The following is an 18,801-nucleotide window of genomic DNA, read 5'->3' as shown; positions in this document are numbered from 1 at the left end:
TGAATCAGGCCCAGTGTCCCTTATTCAAGTTATGACACACAGTAGTGCCCCTTTTACACAATACCCACATTAGTGCCCATTATACACAATGCCCACAGTAGTACCTCTAATACACATAATGCCCACAGTAGTAGTGCCCCTTACACATAATACCCAGAGCAGCTGTGCTCACACTAATCACACGAAGTGGGGGTGGGGTGGGAGGGGGAGCAGAGTGTACACACACAGTGGGTAGGGGGGGCAGTGAGAGCAGGGTGAACACACACAGTTGGGAGAGGGGGCAGTGGGAGCCGGGTGAGCACACACAGTGGAGAGGGGGAGGCAGCGGGAGGAAGGTCTTATTCAAACCAGAGGAGAGGGACTGGAGAAGACAGGGCTGGCACGGGCCAAAATTATTCATCATACAATTGTAGCGTGGCAGTGGCGCTCACCCACCACATTTATTGACATGGGCAGCACACAGCGGGGTGGTCATAGCAGGAACCGGAAAGCCAGCCGCTGAGCCTGACATGATCATCACAAACAAAACAAACACAATCACTATTCACTACTTAATCAGGCAGCAGCGGGCAGCTGTGGCTACCTGTGTACTTACTGTCACTCACATCAGGTAAGGTGTGGCCGGCCGACTAGGCAGGCTTAGCCAGTAGTAGCTTGTGCAGCGCGGAGCTCATTCAGCCGCAGGCCCGCAACCCACAGTTGCCAGTTTCTGAGGCCAGGCAAGGTGGGTGGACGGAGGCGGAACTGATTCCGCCTCCAATTAGAACTGAGAAGAACTAGGGATGAGCGGGTTCGGTTCCCTGAGACCCGAACCCACCCGAACTTCGGGGATCCGGGGCTGTCTGCCCCGGATCCCTCTCCCGAGGCAAAACCTCAAGATCTCTTCGATCTCGAGGTTTTGCCTCGAGCGGCCATTTAAAAAAAATGCCTTTGCCTTTAACGGGCAAAGTGCTGATTGGCTGACAGAGCCGTCTGTCACAGCTCTCAGCCAATCAGCATTATGGTGCTCATTTGCATGTAGCACGGACTCGTGAGATCCGTGCTACATGCATCTGTGTGATTGACAGTGACACAGAGCACAGATGGGTCAGTGAGACCCGTCTGTGCTGCTGTGTATTTCAATGACACAGATGCACGGACCAGGAGATCCGTGCTACTTGCATCTGTGTCATTGACACAGAGCACTGACGGGTCCGAGAGACCCGTCTGTGCTGCTGTGGTAAAAAAAAAAAAAAAACCTGTGTAAAAAAAGAAAAAAATGGCGTGCACCCCCCCCAAAAAAGAGCAACCAGCCCCGGGCATTAGTGACCCAGTGCTGGGTGTGCTTAAATACAGGGGACAAACGACGTAGGGGTCCCCTGTACTTAAGCACAACCAGCACCGGGCTAGTCAGAACCAGCGCTGGTTGTAAAAATACGGGGGACAAACGACGTAGGGGTCCCCCGTATTCTGCGCAACCAGCTCTGGGCTCTGATCCGGTCCTGGTTCTGGAAATACAGGGGAAAAAAATTAGTAGGGTTCCCCTGTTCCCCTGGTGGCGTTGGGTGGCGGGTTGATAGTGTGGTGTGGTGTAAATAAAGAATATCAAAAATTGGCTTTACAAGTAGAACTGCAAGTCCCAGCAAGCCTGCCCCGCATGCTGGTACTTGGAGAACCACAAGTACCAGCATGCAGGGCATTAAGGGCCCACTAGTACCTGTAGTTCACCTGTAAAAAAATGTTTAAAAAAAACACAGGACACACACACCGTTACAGTATAAGTTTATTAAACATACATACACACACATGTACACATACTCACCTATGTAACCCTGTAGCATCGGTCCACTTGTCCGGTAAAGTATCCATAGGGGACCTGTGAAAAAAGAACATACTCACCATCTCCTATGCGAGGTTCTGTCCTCTTCGTTCCAAAGTAGGCATCCCCGGACTTGGCAAAAAAAAAAAAACGAAAACCCGATCCACGAACTTAGTACCGTTCTATAGAATGGTACTTCCCGAATGAGAGCTTAGCGGCAGGGTATCACCATGGAAACCCCGCTGCTAAGTGTTCATTGGCTGAGAGAGGTGATCTCCTGACTCTCAGCCAATGAACGGCTCCCTCCATTGTAGTCAATGGTGGGAACCGCAGGGTAAACTTTAATAACCTTGCGGCTCCCACCATTGACTACAATGGAGGGAGCCGTTCATTGGCTGAGAGACGGGAGATGACCTCTCTCAGCCAATGAACGCTTAGCAGCAGGGTTTCCATGGTGATACCCCGCCGCTAAGCTCTCATTCGGGAAGTACCGTTCTATAGAACGGTACTAAGTTCGTGGATCTGGTTTTCGTTTTTTTTTTTTTTGCCAAGTCCGGGGATGCCTACTTTGGAACGAAGAGGACAGAACCTCGCATAGGAGATGGTGAGTATGTTTTTTTTCACAGGTCCCCTATGGATACTTTACCAGACAAGTGGACCGATGCTACAGGGTTACATAGGTGAGTATGTGTACGTGTGTGTGTGTATGTATGTTTAATAAACTTATACTATCACGGTGTGTGTGTCCTGTGTTTTTTTTAAACATTTTTTTTACAGGTGAACTACAGGTACTAGTGGTCCCTTAATGCCCTGCATGCTGGTACTTGTGGTTCTCCAAGTACCAGCATGCGGGGCAGGCTTGCTGGGACTTACAGTTCTACTTGTAAAGACAATGTTTGATATTATTTATTTACACCACACCACACTATCAACCCGCCATCCGCCGCCACCAGGGGTGGCGGGGATAGCCCCGGGCTATCAGCCTGGGCCTGGGGTGCCCTGGAGAGGGTGACCCCTTTATTGGGGGGTCCCCAGCTCTCCAGGGATCCCCGGGCTGGGCTGACTAGCGGTCAGGGCTGATGCTGCGGCTGGGGGGCCCGGTGAAAGGGCTCCCCTGGCTGTGGCATCAGCCCCCCGCTAGAAAAAATCCAGTGCTGGTTCTGGAACATACAGAGGAACCCTACTCATTTTTTTCCCCTGTATTTCCAGAACCAGGACCGGATCAGAGCTGGTTGCGCAGAATACGGGGGACCCCTACGTCGTTTGTCCCCCGTACTTTGGCAACCAGCGCTGGTTCTGACTAGCCCGGTGCTGGTTGTGCTTAAGTAAAGGGGACCCCTAAGTCGTTTGTCCCCTGTATTTAAGCACACCCAGCACTGGGTCACTAATGCCCAGGGCTGGTTGCTCTTTTTTTGGGGGGTGGGCACATTTTTTTTCTTTTTTTACACAGTTTTTTTTTTTTTTTTTTTACCACAGCAGCACAGACGGGTCTCACGGACCTGTCATTGCTCTGTGCCAATCACACAGATGCATGTAGCATGGATCTCCCGGGTCCGTGCTACATGCAAATGGGCACCATAACGCTGATTGGCTTCCTGTCTGCCACTGCAGTGCCACTCCTAGATGGGCCACGTGTTTGTGCCGCCACTTGTGTCACTTAGCATAGTCATCCAGCTACCTCGGTGCAACCTTTTGGCCTAAAAACAATATTGTGAGGTGTTCAGAATAGAGTGGAAATGAGTGGAAATTAATGTTATTGGGGTTATTAATAGCATAGGAACAAAAAAAGGCCCATTTTATGTGATTTTACCATTTTTTTTTATTTTTTAAGAAATAATCCAGATCCAAAACACAAAACCCAGAACCCAAAACACAGAAGGGTGGTTTTGGCAAAACCAATCCAGATCCAAAACACGAAAAGTGGCTGGTGCACACCCCTAGACAGAACGCAGTTCCGCCCCATTTTAACCCCTGGTTATAGAACAGAAACTAAGACTGACACAGTGCAAAGAGTTGTAACATCCAGACACTACAAGCTCTGCGGCTGTTGTCATGTCACTGTGCGCTCATTGTACACTGTTAATGTCCACCTACTGACTAATGGGGTGTGGTATGATATGTTAACATTGTTATAGTGTCAACATTCATCATGTAGATGCAGATGAAACATCTACATGTTAGAATGTCGACATATTGTCCTCGGTGGCTCAGTGCTATGTTACTGTACTTGCTCCTTATGGCTGCAGCGGCTTCATCGACATCTTTCGGTTTCTGTTGATCATGTGACTATCACTTTTGGTGGAGTCATCTGATGATGCAGTGTTCCGGTGAGTATACCGGCCCTATCCCTAACCTTCCCTATACCTGCTCTATCCCTAACCCCTAACCTTCCCTATACCTTATCCCTAACCTTTCCAATAACTGCCCTATACCTAATTCCTAACCTTCCCTGTACGTTATCCCTAACCTTTCCTATACCTGCCCTATCCCTGACCCCTAACCTTCCCTATACCTCAGGGGTCAGGGAACTTTTTTACCTTTTACCCCAAAATATATTTAGATACGCCGACGTTACCCCCCCCCCTTGATTTTATACACTTACCTTAATCCCCGCTCCTGCATCCGCCGCCCGTCCTGTCCTCGGAACTATGGGAGAGACGTCATGACATCTCTCCCATAGTGCGCATGGAGAGAGGCGGAAGCTGGAGTTCAGAAGAGAACTCCAGCCTCTGGCTAACACGGCGCTGCATGGAAGGAGCCGGGCGCCCGCTGGTAATAACATCTCAGAGGGCGTGCGGCTTAGAGCCTCCCTGTGGCACAGCCGGGCATGCATATGAATCATTCTGATTCATATGCATGCCCGGCTGTCCGTCCATTACCCCCAGGAATTTAATTTTTACCCCATGTGGGGTAATTTACCCCTGTTCCCTGACCACTGCTATACCTAATCCCTAACCTTACCTGCCCTATCCCTACACCTTATTCCTAACCTTCCCTATCCCTAACCTTCCCTATACCTTATCCCTAACCTTTCCTATACCTGCCCTATCCCTAATCCGTAACCTTCCCTATACCTGCCCTATCCCTAAACCCTAACCTTCCCTATACCTAATCCCTAACCTTACCTGCCCTATCCCTAACTTTTCCTGTACCTGCTCTATCCCTAATCCCTATACCTGCCCTATCCTTAATCCCTAACCTTCCCCATACCTGCCCTATCTCTAATCCCTAACCTTCCATATACATGTCCTATCCCTAACCTTCCCTATGCCTGCCCTATCCCTAACATTCCCTATGCCTGCCCTATCCCTAACCTTCCCTATGCCTGCCCTATCCCTAACCTTCCCTATACCTGCCCTATGCCTAAACCCTGACCTTACTCGGGAATTGCTAACATCCACGCATGCTATGAGTCCTCAGGCTGCGTATGGCATCGCAATGGATAATTTATGCACGCCCATGCAACGGCCTTCAAACGCACTGGCATGCCTGCGTTACCCCGATCACCCCCCCCCTCACCACCCCCAAACGGTGCTTCCTGTCAATCACTCTGCGGTGGGTCTGCATAGTCACTGCGATCACAGTCCCGATCGCAGTGGCTGGTTCGCGCACTCGCACTGCGATTAATACGCATGCGCAGAACGCAACAATTAGCCGATTGCGTGCATAATCCCAGTTGCGATCGGTAGTGAATCAGGCCCACAGTCACAATGCAAATATTTGAATCTAAACATACATACTAATGACAAATAGAAGGTAAGTCAAAACACCCCTTTTTTGCTTTAAACAACAATACTCCCTTAAATACAGTATACCTGTATTGTAGGGCAATATAAAGAGGAAGTATTTAACATTAAAAATATAAATACAATAATCCTTTCTCCTCCACGTGCAAACCTCAGAAACCTTCAGCCATAACCAGAAAACTTTTCCCACCTTCAGATCAATCTGTTTTTTCCTTCTTGCTGCAGAGCAAGCAGTAGATGATTGCAATCATCTGTCACTTCTTTACATACAGACCAATGCTGTCCTAGCATCCTGCAATACTAAAACGATTAACTCCATCATTGCCAGATGACTGACCGACACATCCTGGCAAATCCTCTTAACCCTCTAACAACTGTGCAGCTAAACTCTCGCAGCAAATCCATGTCTAATTTTTCTTAATTATCTGGAGTATTTCTGCAATCCTTCCGGTTCACTGGCCTTTTGTCAGCACTTACGTGTCTGAAGGAAAATGAGGTGTTAGAAGTAGAACAAGTGACACGTTATGGAACCGCCATCATTTCCCTGCGAGACACATCCAGGATAAGGCAGAATGGAAATACCAGAGGTCCCTCTCGCTACGCAGTGATCTGTAAAATTCTGCCACGGTTGTAAAAAGGATCACTGGCAGAAGGCAGGGATCGGCCACTAAGTTGTGGATAATATCAAGCTTCTGGAGATGGCTAATATGTTTGATTATTCAGCTACGATGACCTCTTTATTAAGATAAAATGTTTCATTTTCTGGTACCATTCACAGATTTAATGTCTTTCTCCTAGGCGGGTATGATCCTAAGTAAAGTCATGCCACAGGTCTGCCTGGCAGTTGGACAGCCCATTGTACTAAGAACTAGAGACGGGTCTTTATTACATGGGTATCAACTGACACTACAAAAAAGGTAAGTAGATTTGAGAAGCACTAACTATCTGGGCATAAAAGGTGACTATGGAGGAGATGTAATATCTTCTAAATAGGACAGGTGTAGAAGTTGACCATAGCAACCAATCAGATTCTCGCTATCATTTCATAGAATGTACTTGATGAATGCTAGTTAGAATCTGATTGGCTGCGATGGGCAACTTCTCTACTTGTTCTCTTTAGAAGGTTGAATGCATCTCCCCCAATGTATGATGGGTTTGGAAGGTTTTTCTTCCTGTAATTCTGTAATAATGATATGTTTCCACCCTTATGGGGTAAATCTTGAACCCTATATTTGACAGTGAATGGGCCATGAGAGATTTGAATGGGGAGGAGAGGGATGTAGAGGTGCCATCTTCGGAGGAAGGAGGTGTGTTTGCTATCTTCAAAGTAGGTCCAATCACATGGCAACTTGTCTTGAGGCAACATGCCCCAGTTTCCAGTGGGGCTTGGGTTTTATGCCAGGAGTTAGGAAAATAACTCCTTCATTTTGATAGTATGCACCTGCAAGCAAGGCGTAACCAGTAGTAGAGCATGCTATTGTATTGTAAAAAATGATTTGCAGAAACAAAGACTCCACATGTGTTTTGAACGTGCTGATTATATCAAGAAAAAATAAATAAAGATAAGTACCAACAGTCCTTTAATCAACTGCATTGTCAAGTTCTTCATATGCTGAGCACTTTCATTGTTGTCTGCTGTTGCACAAAGAGATTATTACATCCTTAATGGGGAGAATATCTCCACGTAGAGTCATTTGGCAAATATTTTTAGATTGAGTTTCTTTTATCTAAATAAATAGTAAGATAAGATGAAATCAAGGGGTGGAACTACAATGTTAGTAGTATGTGCAGCTGCTACGGAACTCACCACTGGGGGGAGTCTGCTTCCCCTGTCAAAGCCCCATGCAGCAGAAGTGGGTAGCAGACAATTTCTCACCTCCTCCAGCTTACTGAAGCTCCCTCTAGTGATCAGGCTGTGGCTGGTATCATAGTATGCAAAGGGAAACCTGTGATTGGTTAACACTGTATGGGCTGCTTCCTATTACTATCCATAACAGCAGCCACAAACTGATAAGTAATTGGAGGAGTACATGGGGGGGTATTTTCAAAATTTTGGTATGGTTCCCAGACATGCCTCTGATGACATCCATACATTGTTAAGTTTCAATCTTCCTCTGCTGGAAGCAGAACTCAAACACTGATATTTGTATTTCAGAGGAAGAGATAACTGTGGACATATATGGGGCTTCGGAAACAAGGGCTCAATCTTTCCCAAGGTATGTGAGTCATTTTCCATGCACTGCCCTTAGAAGTGGCCTGTTTGGTCTGCGTGATGTCAGTGCTCTGGTTGTTTTGCATTACGTAGTTGTAGGTGTTCTAAATGCTTAACACAGATTTATACGTTGTGTCATTTATCCATTCAAAAGCAAAACCAGAGATTTCTATCAAGTATACCTTATTAAAAATAAATTGTGAGTTCCAAAATAAAATATACAAAGAAAAGCTAAGACTTATAGTTATAGTCTTAAAATTATTTTTCCTTTTGATGGTACATTATATGCTGATCATAATATTATGAGATGGAACCATTTTTTTAATTATTATCCCCCACGAACTCACACACCTCTAATAGGGGGATGTAGTCGACATCCCGACAGTCAGGATGCCGATGGTCACAAATCTGACAGCTACATCACTGTCAGAATCCAAGAGGTAAATATTCGGGTCGGGGGAGACTTAGGGTTAGGCATTAGGGGAAGACCTAGGGTTAGGCTGCGGTAGGGGAGGGTTAGGGTTAGGCTGCGGTAGGGGAGGGTTAGGGTTAGGCTGCAGGATGGGAGGGTTATGGTTAGGCTGCAGGTTGGGAGGGTTATGGTTAGGCTGCAGGTTGGGAGGGTTATGGTTAGGCTGCAGGACGGGAGGGTTATGGTTAGGCTGCAGGACGGGAGGGTTATGGTTAGGCTGCAGGACGGGAGGGTTATGGTTAGGCTGCAGGACGGGAGGGTTATGGTTAGGCTGCAGGACGGGAGGGTTATGGTTAGGCTGCAGGATGGGAGGGTTAGGCTGCAGGATGGGAGGGTTATGGTTAGGCTGCAGGACGGGAGGGTTAGGGCTAGGCTGCAGGACGGGAGGGTTATGGTTAGGCTGAAGGATGGGAGGGTTAGACAGCGGGATGGGAGTGTTAGGGGGAGGCTGCGGGAGGGGAGGATTAGGGGGAGGCAGGTATGGACTGGGGCTCCAGATTAGCCCTGGCAGTCCTACTGCGTGCGTGCCTGCAAAAGGGGCATGGCCTCAGCAGAAAAGGGGCATGGATACATCTCACGGGTGTGTGCCACCGGTCATGGAGGTCTAAACTCGCAGCACGCCCCCATCTTTCGGTATCTCAGCTGAGCAGATGGCCAGTCTGGCCCTGGGGGCGGAGTAAGGCAAAGGGTTATAATACTTACAGAAATCTGTCGGTATTCTGCCCGTCGGGATCCTGACCCGACCCCTGGGTTGGGTATGGGATCCCGATGGTCAATGGTGACTACATCCCCTCTATTAGACCACCTCTATACCTATTAAGCAGTCCACTAAACTTTGTAGTCTTCAGTGGTTTAAACCCACAGCTCGCCAAGGGACACTACTGACTAGCAGTTGCAACCCATTTCTGGAGACTCATCAGGAACATTCTGCTAGTATGGATGTGTGTAGTGGGACACATTGGTATTGCTGAACAAAACAATATGCAAAGAGAAATTAAAGGTGATTTCACTAGTATATATAATTCAATTAGAATATACCATGATGACCATCAGCACCAGTATCTCTCACCCTGTGATACAAGTAAGAGATGTACCAGAAAAGTTACATTTAAATGTAAGGAGCATCCAGTCTGGAGCAATGCAGAAATGGCCATTACTAAAGTTTATTGTATAAAACCAATTGTGCCATATTTAAATCAGATACAAAATATTAAAAAAAAATAAAATAAGATGGTTCAGTTTTACGTGATAACAACGGCAAAGGCTTCAGGTATTACAGTGATCACAGGACTAGACCACCCCTATAGCCCGGGAGAGCAGTAGCATGTTAAGAGTTCCAAACCCCTGACAGTAGTGAACCACAGCATTATTACTTTTTCAAAGTACTAGAACAACCGGTGTCAGTGTCGCCACTAATATTAGGGGTCCCCCACCGTGCCAATACTTAGTAGTTGTCTAAATCCCTGAATAAGTAACATAACGCCATAGTTCCAACACATGGAGTGTTGTCTAATTACGTGTGAAGCTACTGGTTGATGCTTCTATATGGGAGTGTGGAGCTATGGCAATGATGTCACACTCCCAGTTCTAGGAGCAGAGAACGCTGTTTCTGAGTAGGGTCACTGATTCGCCTTCAGGTGGGGAAGGGAGTGGGATTGGGGAACTGCCTGGGGCACCTCCAGAGCCTGCTCCGTCCATGGTAATTGTACACTCATAGAGTAAAAACAACTCGCAGTCAATCACAGTATTAACATATTTACAGGGCCGGTAACCAAGTTATCTGACGAATAGGTGGAATCTCCAAAATATTTTGACTTTGGACTAAAACTACTTCTGTGGATGATGGATCCATGGATGAATTGTTACTTCACCTGACTCAATAGCGGCTTCTTGGCACTTTTTTGTTTACATCACAATAGTTAATAGACCCAGCTGCAATAGAGACAGTGAAGTGTGAGAAACATGTACATATATGTATGAGAGAAAGGTCACACGTCAGGCTTGTTCCTTTCCACTTGCTGTGGTTTCCCGAAGCTTTCAAGGTCGTTGACATTCAAGTGCATACTTAAGTACTTACAAATACATTAATGCTGCTCTTCATTTTTTTTTTGGTGACCAAACATTCATGAAAGGAAACATTACACAAGACCATTACGCGGACACCCCTGTCTTTTATGATTTTGATAGACTGAGTAATTACACAATGCTACAGAGAGGGACACATAAGTAGACGGAAATGAGCCTTTCCCGTGACAAGAAGTATGCATTAAAAATGATGTATAAAGAATTAAGGTACGAGTCCTACAATAGTCATGGGTCGTCCTGTGCGGCAACTTCTGAATTTCCTGCAGGCATTCTGTGTGAGGACTCTGGTACCTGAGTATCACAGCATCCCAACAGGAAACCATTCACTGTATCTTTCCATTACCTGCATACACACCAGCAGTCCTTTCCTAGAATGTTACACTTTCCTTCTGACAGGCTTACCCAGAATTCGTCTTGACTTACCTAGAGGAGCTAAATGTAAGAGAGGTGGTAATCCAGGCAGGAGATCATGACGTCAGGTCCCCAGCGCATCTGGATACTGACGCTATCCCACCAGCAGAGGTCAGTTGTCGCATTCACTGGAGAAGTGAAATCAAAATATTTTTTCTGTTTGTTTTATTTACAAAACTGTCTTATGACAGCTGCCGTATATGCAAATGTAAGACGCCTGTATTCACTAAGAAATAAATTGTGCTTCCTGAATGATGTCATTGCTTTTGATTGACGATTTGCCAACTTGAGACATTTGTGCCCCTTGGGGCAAGGCATATTTCAATAAATTATTAATAATAATAATAATAATAATAATAATAAAGATGAATTAAGCCCTGGTGTAGCTTACAATCTATGGCCCTCATTCAGAGGCGGTCGCAAGAGGCGATCGCTCTCTCTGAATGAGGGCGCCCCTTCTCTTTTTTAGTGCGCCTCCTGTTCGTTTGCTAAGCTGTGGGTTATTACCACCCACAGCTTAGCAACCGACCAGGTTGATGGTCGCGATGGTCAAGACCATCGCGACCATCGGGGCTTGCGACGAGACCCTGAGGTTGGATCTCGGCAACCGCAAGCCCCAGGGAGCTTCCTGCTCTGATCGAGCAGGAAGCTCCCCACTGCCATCACTGCTGATGTCAGTGCAGCCACCCACAAAACGGCAGGCGTTCGCTTGGGAACGCCTCCGTTTATGTAGCCACCCCCCCGCCCCGCCTACAAAACGGGGCGAGTTGTCGATCAACATCGACAGCCGCCCCTTTTGTAGTGAGCTCCGGAGAGAGAGAAATTCTCTCTCGCTCCGGGGCTTGCACACGCGCAGTGCGGCCGCTGCGCATGTGCAGGGCCTTAACATTGACCCAGTTGCGAGCGCTCAACGCTTGCGACGGGTCTGAATGAGGTCCAATATTCTATACCACATGGACACATATACACCCTAGGATTAATTGTTGCCAAAAGCCAATTGACCTACCAGTGTTTTTCCAGTGTGAGAGGAAATACACACTAATACAGGGAGAACATACACACTCCACACAGATAGGGCCTGTGTCTAATATAGAACTCATGACCTCAGTGCTGTGAGTAATGCTATCCACTATGACACTGTTCTATATATGCATATTTATGAATATATATTGTGGCAAGATCAGGGTAAGGATGCCGTCTTCTGGGGTAGACGAGTGCACTTTCACACAGCAGATAAATTAGTAGAACACCAGTCCAGGGTCTTGGTACAAGTATTCGCAGCTAGTTTTATTTTGCAGACCAAACATAAATAAAACATAAAATAAATCCCTGGCCTGTCCGACTCTAACTAAACAAATGATTCCCTATCTCTGCGTAGAGCAACCAATGTCCCTCTCAGAAAACACCAGTATTAGTACAGTACTTACAGACAGTAATCATTAATAGTGTCTCTCAATAGGCCTGCTGCATGTTCCCCAGGTAGTGAGAGACAGAGACTAGCAACTGACACCTTATATCAGCCTCTCACTGTTGCCAATTGGCTTCCATCCATCAGACAGAAGCCAGCAATCTAGGGCACACATAGCTCCCATTTACAACTTTAACTGCATTTATCACAGTAAGAGTGAGATAGCGTGTGTGTGTGTGTGCGTGCGTGTGCGCGTGCGTACGTGCGCGCTTTGCAAATAGCCATCCAGAGATTATTGTCCCTGGAGAGGAAGGGGTTACATAAATCTGTGTGTTTATTGCAAAAGGTGACTAATTTGTCTAATGAAATTAATAATTGAATCAACATGTCCCTTATGTCTCCTTCTCAGACTTCACATAATTGTGATACCTCTTCTTTGAAAGGGATAAATAATTAAATGTATCATGACATTGATGCATTTCATGTTTAAAACTTCCCCAAATGATGCCAGTCATTTCAATCAACAGCATGTTTCACAACCATTGGCTGCCCAGCCGTTGCCTGCAGGTGACCCAGGGGAACAGAGGCAGCTGACATTGGCGTTGGTCAGGAATCTAGAAGAGAAACATCCCAAGGCATCAGCTCAAAGGTAAGCCACTGACAGAACAGATATTTATTGTTCAATGACATTAGATGTTTTCCTTCAGTTTTATGTTACATTGATTCCCAAGCTAGTAGTGAAATATCTCAGCAGCCCCCTGGCTTGCAAGCATCCATTTTTATCTGGTTGGAAAAATTAGTGGAAAGTGCAGTATTGATATACATTTTAGTGTATGTTTTATATGTTCATAATAATTATGAAATGTATGTGTGAAATATCTCACTAAAAAAAGGCTCAGACTTTTTGTCTCAGAATTAGAGATTGCTGAGAGGTTCGTTTGTTTACTATTAGTCATTTACTATCAGATCAATGTTGCTTTATTTCATCAGCTTGCTTATGTTGTTTACGTTAATTATTTGCAATGTACTACATTGCTCATCAAGCTATTTATATAATTTAAAAAAAAAAAAAACACACAATGCAAGAATATACAGGGGAACTGTATTAAAAAATATTTGCACTTAAAGTAATAAAAAAAATTAAGTTAAAAAGCTTTGTGCACCCTAAGCTGACAATGCAGTTATGAAGGCAATTACATTGGTTACATACAATTACAGAACACTGTTTGCCTGTGTTCCACCAGATCCAGCAGGACCTCTACATCTGCTGCATCACTGGACCATGCAGAGATCAGGGGATCCGCTGGGTAGGGTAAAACATATCAGACCCCTAGTGAGTAATGTAAACAAAATAGAAGCCAAGTGAGTTACTTACCATCTGTGCTCTGGATTGGCTGGGATCTCCTACGTGTCTGATGGTTCCACAACGCACTATGCTCTCCTCTTCTTCGTGGCTGTTGTTGATGCACTTTACATGAGATTGTCCTACTCTGGTAAGTAGGACATCAGTGGTGGGGAGGCATTGCCAACCACTCAGCTGGTATCAAACAAGTCAAGCAACAAGAGGATAGTAGAGATCGGTATTCTGCTATTAGACCCATCAGCGGTAGCAGCAGATCAAGGGAACAGAGCCTGGCATTTAAGTTTTTTGTTTTCATTTGAACTTTTATGTAATCTATTGAACCCCTAAACTTTTATCTTTTATGTGGAGCGTTTCTTTAAAATACAGATTTTGTGATGTATTGAGTTGTCGTTCTGACATGTCAATGGGTCCAGTTGGTATACATCCAAGGGTATTAAAGGATGCACATTGGATATTACATCACCACCAACCACACTTGTGACAGAGATTGTGGAAAGGGGGTTCTTTAGCTGTGCTTTTAATTGCCTAGGCAATGTAGAAATTGGTCAATTGGCTGTCTCAGTTATGGCATCAGTGCATCAGTGGCATCAGTGCACTCAATTAGAATATTTCTGGCCATGGGGAGGGTGAGTTTGCCCCTATAGAAATATGGGAATGGAGGTGGAGCTCAAAAAGAACATTTTTCCATGACTTCTGTACATAATGCAAGTGTTCCCTTTTAGTTTACTCAGTACAGTCCACCAGCCAATCATGTCACCTGATTAAATAAATAAGAAGCAGGGGGATTTGTGTGTGGCTTGGATGGGTATATGAACCATCTTCAGCCAGGGTTGTGTAGTGAATTATATACCTGATTAGCAGTGACTTGCGGTGAGGTCAATGGCTGGGGAGGCACACATGGAGATGGGTCTGAGTGCTGGGAGCCTGTCTTACCCCCTACTCACTGTAACTCTCCCCTCTCTACACTAAGCTTCAGTGTCCATTGATTCTCCTATCTGCATCACTGTGTCTTCTCTTGCTGCTGAGCTTCAATCTCTAAACACTGCAGGGCACTTCTTGGTCACATGATACATCCAAGGTGTCCATCAGTACTCAAGTCACACCCCCCATACTCAGAGGCATGCCTCTATTAGCTCTCTTAATTTGCAGCTTACTGCCCTTGGTGTGGCCTCGGCCCCAGCTCTGCAAGTCGTGTTTGACTATATAGAAGCGTGGCTGAGCTGTTGCTGCCTCATCTCTTGTCTCCCTGCAGTCCCGGGGAGCTCTACAAAGCTGTTGAGTGTTAACTATAAAAATAATTACAATGAACAAATAATGTTTGCAAGTTAGAAATATGCTTTGTATTATTCTAATAATTTTCAAATGTCATCATGAGTAGGACAGGGGAGGCTCTGCCTCTCCTGCCTCCTCTGACTGCATGTCCCTGCTGATTATGTATGAGTCACAGCCATTTAATCAACTGTTGTTTTTACAATATACCTCCTCCTCTAGCTGACTATGGGCCTCATTCAGAGTTGTCGCTAATGCAGTCACCGCTGCGTCTGTGTATGCAACTGCTATACAAAAATATACAAATGTCAGACGCCGGGAGATGTATTAATCAGCCCACCTGCGGCATTGCAAATCCAAGCATCTGCATACAATGTCACACCATCTGCGTACAAAGATACAGTATTGGTCGTAGATCACTGTATTGTTGAAGTCCTGAGTGAGTCTATGGACGTGGAAAATTAGATGTTGGAGCCACATTCCTTGCATACGGATTCGCAGGCGCAGGATTTTATGCCACTGAAACAGTCACGACACGCCTCGCTCCTTGCCAACACTCCCCGTTACCTCCCCTAAAGGCTCACTGACTGTCAATCACGCTGCAAATGAATAGTCACTGTGACTATGGTAATGTACCTTGACGCAGACATAGATGACCGATAATAGCTTAACTGCGAAAACAAAGGCATTAGCGTACAACTCAGAATCAGGCCCTAAATCACTAGGATGGGATTAGTACACTGGGCTCCACACTCCAGGCTGTATATCCTGTGATTGGCAGATGTAACCAGGGGCGCTGAGAGGGGGGCTTGAGGGGCCCGGCACCACTCCCCTCCTCTTACATCACAGCACCCCAGCACACGCTGCTGTGTTATGGGCTGCACTGGGAGACTGCTCGTGGCTGATAAGAAGCAGCCACAGCAGTCTCCTATGCCTGTGGGAGGGAGCGATCAAGCTGATAGCGCCCCCCCACTGGTTATGCGCCGGGCTGAGGGGGATCACCGCGCACCTCTCGTCAACGCGCAGCACCGCTTCGCTGCAAAACTTTCCCTAAGGGGGCCGTGGCCACGCCTCACGTGATTAGGTCATGCCCTCTTTTACTTGGGCCCGGCACAGCTCTTGGCGGGCCTGGATGTGATCAGGTTAAGGTTGGGATCACAGTAGAGGGTTATGGGCCTGGTTCAGCTGTGGATGCACACGTGGGCCATGCTGCATCTTTCGAAGGTCACCCATCTGCGCCCTTGTGCAAATTCTGCTACAAAGTCCATCTGTGCATATGAATGTGCAAGAACTGATACCCGCTTTCAGCGTCCGTAGATGCTGTTATACCACCTGATGCTTCTTTAGATGCCACTATCGGTCACACCATCGAAACTTGCGCCAGCCTTAAGGCAGATCCAGGTTTATCGTCAGAGTATGGCCTCCAAAGTGTACAATTGAGCGCCTGAGCACGCAAACACTCCCATAACTTGCTAACAAGACGGACCATCTCCATGCCTCTGTTTAGCCACCTCCAGACACCACCCAGGAACGGGCAGCACTTTTCCGAGACAATCTGATATCGCAGGTCTCAATTGCAACAGCGCCTTTGTGCGTTCTCTAATGTATGTACTGTAGTAGTTTTTGGGGATTTTCACAGAAGCTAAGTAGCAAAAACACTGTTCAACTCCGTTACCATCGGCAGGCCCAATGTGTGCTGCTGTGTGAGTCAGTGGCATGTGCATGCAAGTAGCCTTTTAGAACATATTTCCCTTTAAGTATGGTTTGGCAACACTTCCATACAATAGCGAGCACTGTTACTGCATATGGCCTCCCTTAGTATTAGGAGCAAATTCAGCTAAAGTCTGCACATTTGCACTTGGGCAAACAGGTTGGGTACGTGATCCCGGCGCTGATAATGCCAGACGTAGGCAGGTAAATATTTTACCCCTTACCATAACCCATCTCTCCCGCAGCCCAACCCTAACTCTTCTATCCTGCAAACTAACCCTAACTGTCCTCCCTCCCCAGCTTAACACTAACCCTTCTCTCCTGCAGCTTAACCCTAACCCTCTCCCAGTGCCTAACCCTAACCCTTAACGCTAATACTCGCCGCTGGGATCACAGCCGTCGGGATTCTGGAGCTGGGATTCTGATCGCCTGCATTGTATGCTCTGCGATACAAAGGGTGTAAATGCAATTTTTATTGTTTGCAGACAGTGAAAATACTGTATACTTTTGCATATAGCGCACAAATAATGGGAAGATTTAAGGATGAGCTAGGATGTGCCAGCCTCCCAACTTTAAATGTATGCATTATATTTATATATTTAGGCCCCCTACAGGGCAATATGGATTTTCCAAGTTGCAGAATTCACTTTTCTAGCTGGATTTACTCCTAAAGATGTGTCCTCATCTATCCTCCGTGCGCTACAAGTTGCCTTAAACATAACGCGTGAGCGTGGTGTGACTCGGTAGCGCCGAACATCTTATCATGCGACTTTTTCCCTTCAGGTGCATATTATTTGCACAGCGATGTGAATGAAAAGCACAAGCAGCTTTTGATGAGTAAAATGATATGCGGCATGCCTAGATTTTCTGTGCCACTGCGGCTGTATCTGCATGCGAAATACTGCGTTTCCCAAGCAGACATACCCGCAGTGGCACACAGAATATAGGCATGCCGCATATCATTTTAATCATCAGAAGCTGCGTCTGCTTTCTTTTCACATCGCTGTGCGAAACTGCAAATACGACACATTTGAAGGGAAAAAGTTGCATAAAAAGACGCTCGGCGCTACCAAGTCATGCCACGGCATGGCGCGACTAAAAGAGCTATTTAACGCGCAAGAAGGCTAGTATGTGGACATATATGTACCTGTAAATGAGCCCCATATGTCCATGTGTTAAAATTAATCACACTGATGGAGCCACTGTTTAATCTTGGGAAAATTATATACTGAGTATTTTAAAGAAGTGAGACACCTACAGAACCAAACAAAAACTAAAAAGTAAAGAGACTGCCCACCCTAACAACCATTCTCTGTACAGCATGGTGAATTCAGTTTACCTGCTTTACTGTAGTGTTCTGAATTAACTTATCTTATAAGGTTGTAAAAATAGAGCCTGCTCATTAATATGTCTATTGAAGATTGAAATGGCAGAGTGTTGATACACAAGATTATAGTTTCTGAATAGATGCGTTGGAGGCTCATATTGATAATTGTGTTAGCAGGACCATATAGACGGCTGTTTGTGGGCATAAGGAAGGTACTGAAGCAGTGGCGTAGCTTCATCCCAGGTGCCCGGAGGCAAGATAAATGTTGGTGCCCCCCCAAACTAAAATGTACCACCCCCCCAGCACCTATGCCAGCCCCAGCTGCCGCCGCCCCCCTTATGCAGTTCCTTTTATATAATGCCCCCAGTAGTGGTCCGCCTATGTAGTGCTCCCCAGTAATGGTCCGCCTATACAGTACATCCAGTAGTGAGCCCCCGGTAGTTGCCCCCAGTAGTGAGGCCCCTTGTAGTTGCCCCCAGTAGTGAGCCCCTGGTAGTTGCCCCCAGTAGTGAGGCCCCTTGTAGTTGCCCCCAGTAGTGAGGCCGCTGTAGTTGCCCCCAGTAGTGAGGCCGCTGTAGTTGCCCCCAGTAGTGAGGCCCCTGTAGTTGCCCCCAGTAGTGAGGCCCCTGTAGTTGCCCCCAGTAGTGAGGCCCCTGTAGTTGCCCCCAGTAGTGAGGCCCCTGTAGTTGCCCCCAGTAGTAGGCCCCTGTAGTTGCCCCCAGTAGTGATGGCCCCCACCGCGCGCGCACACACACAAAAAAACAAACAAACACTTACCTTTATCCCGCTCCAGTGCTGCTGCCGTCCATCCCTGGTGTCTGTTCCTCGGCACTATGGGAGTTACGTCATTACGTCACTCCCATAGTGCACTGCAGGACCCGGAAGACGGAGCTCACTCCTGAGCTCCGTCCTCGGCGTCCGCTCCTCGGCACTATGGAAGTGACGTTATGACGTCACTCCCATAGTACACTGCGGGACCCGGAAGACGGAGGGAGCTCCG

At 46.6% G+C, this 18,801-nt stretch overlaps 1 protein-coding gene across 3 annotated transcripts in view; it reads left to right on the top strand.

Moving 5' to 3' along the window:
• DCDC1 (doublecortin domain containing 1) overlaps positions 1 to 18,801 on the top strand; it is a 533,665-nt gene that overhangs the window by 332,883 nt on the left and 181,981 nt on the right. For all 3 annotated transcript variants that reach the window (XM_088470412.1, XM_088470415.1, XM_088470413.1), the window contains exons 18-21: positions 6,343 to 6,461; positions 7,700 to 7,760; positions 10,710 to 10,835; positions 12,660 to 12,781. In XM_088470412.1, the coding sequence (XP_088326538.1) occupies positions 6,343 to 6,461; positions 7,700 to 7,760; positions 10,710 to 10,835; positions 12,660 to 12,781 (428 nt within the window). The remainder of the gene's footprint in view (positions 1 to 6,342; positions 6,462 to 7,699; positions 7,761 to 10,709; positions 10,836 to 12,659; positions 12,782 to 18,801) is intronic.

Source organism: Taudactylus pleione, unplaced genomic scaffold (genome assembly GCF_031769625.1).
Source record: "Taudactylus pleione unplaced genomic scaffold, aTauple2 ptg000100l, whole genome shotgun sequence".
Classification (NCBI taxonomy): domain Eukaryota; kingdom Metazoa; phylum Chordata; class Amphibia; order Anura; family Myobatrachidae; genus Taudactylus; species Taudactylus pleione.
The sequence above is the reverse complement of the archived record's forward strand: the minus strand, read 5'-3'. Positions and strand labels throughout refer to the sequence as shown.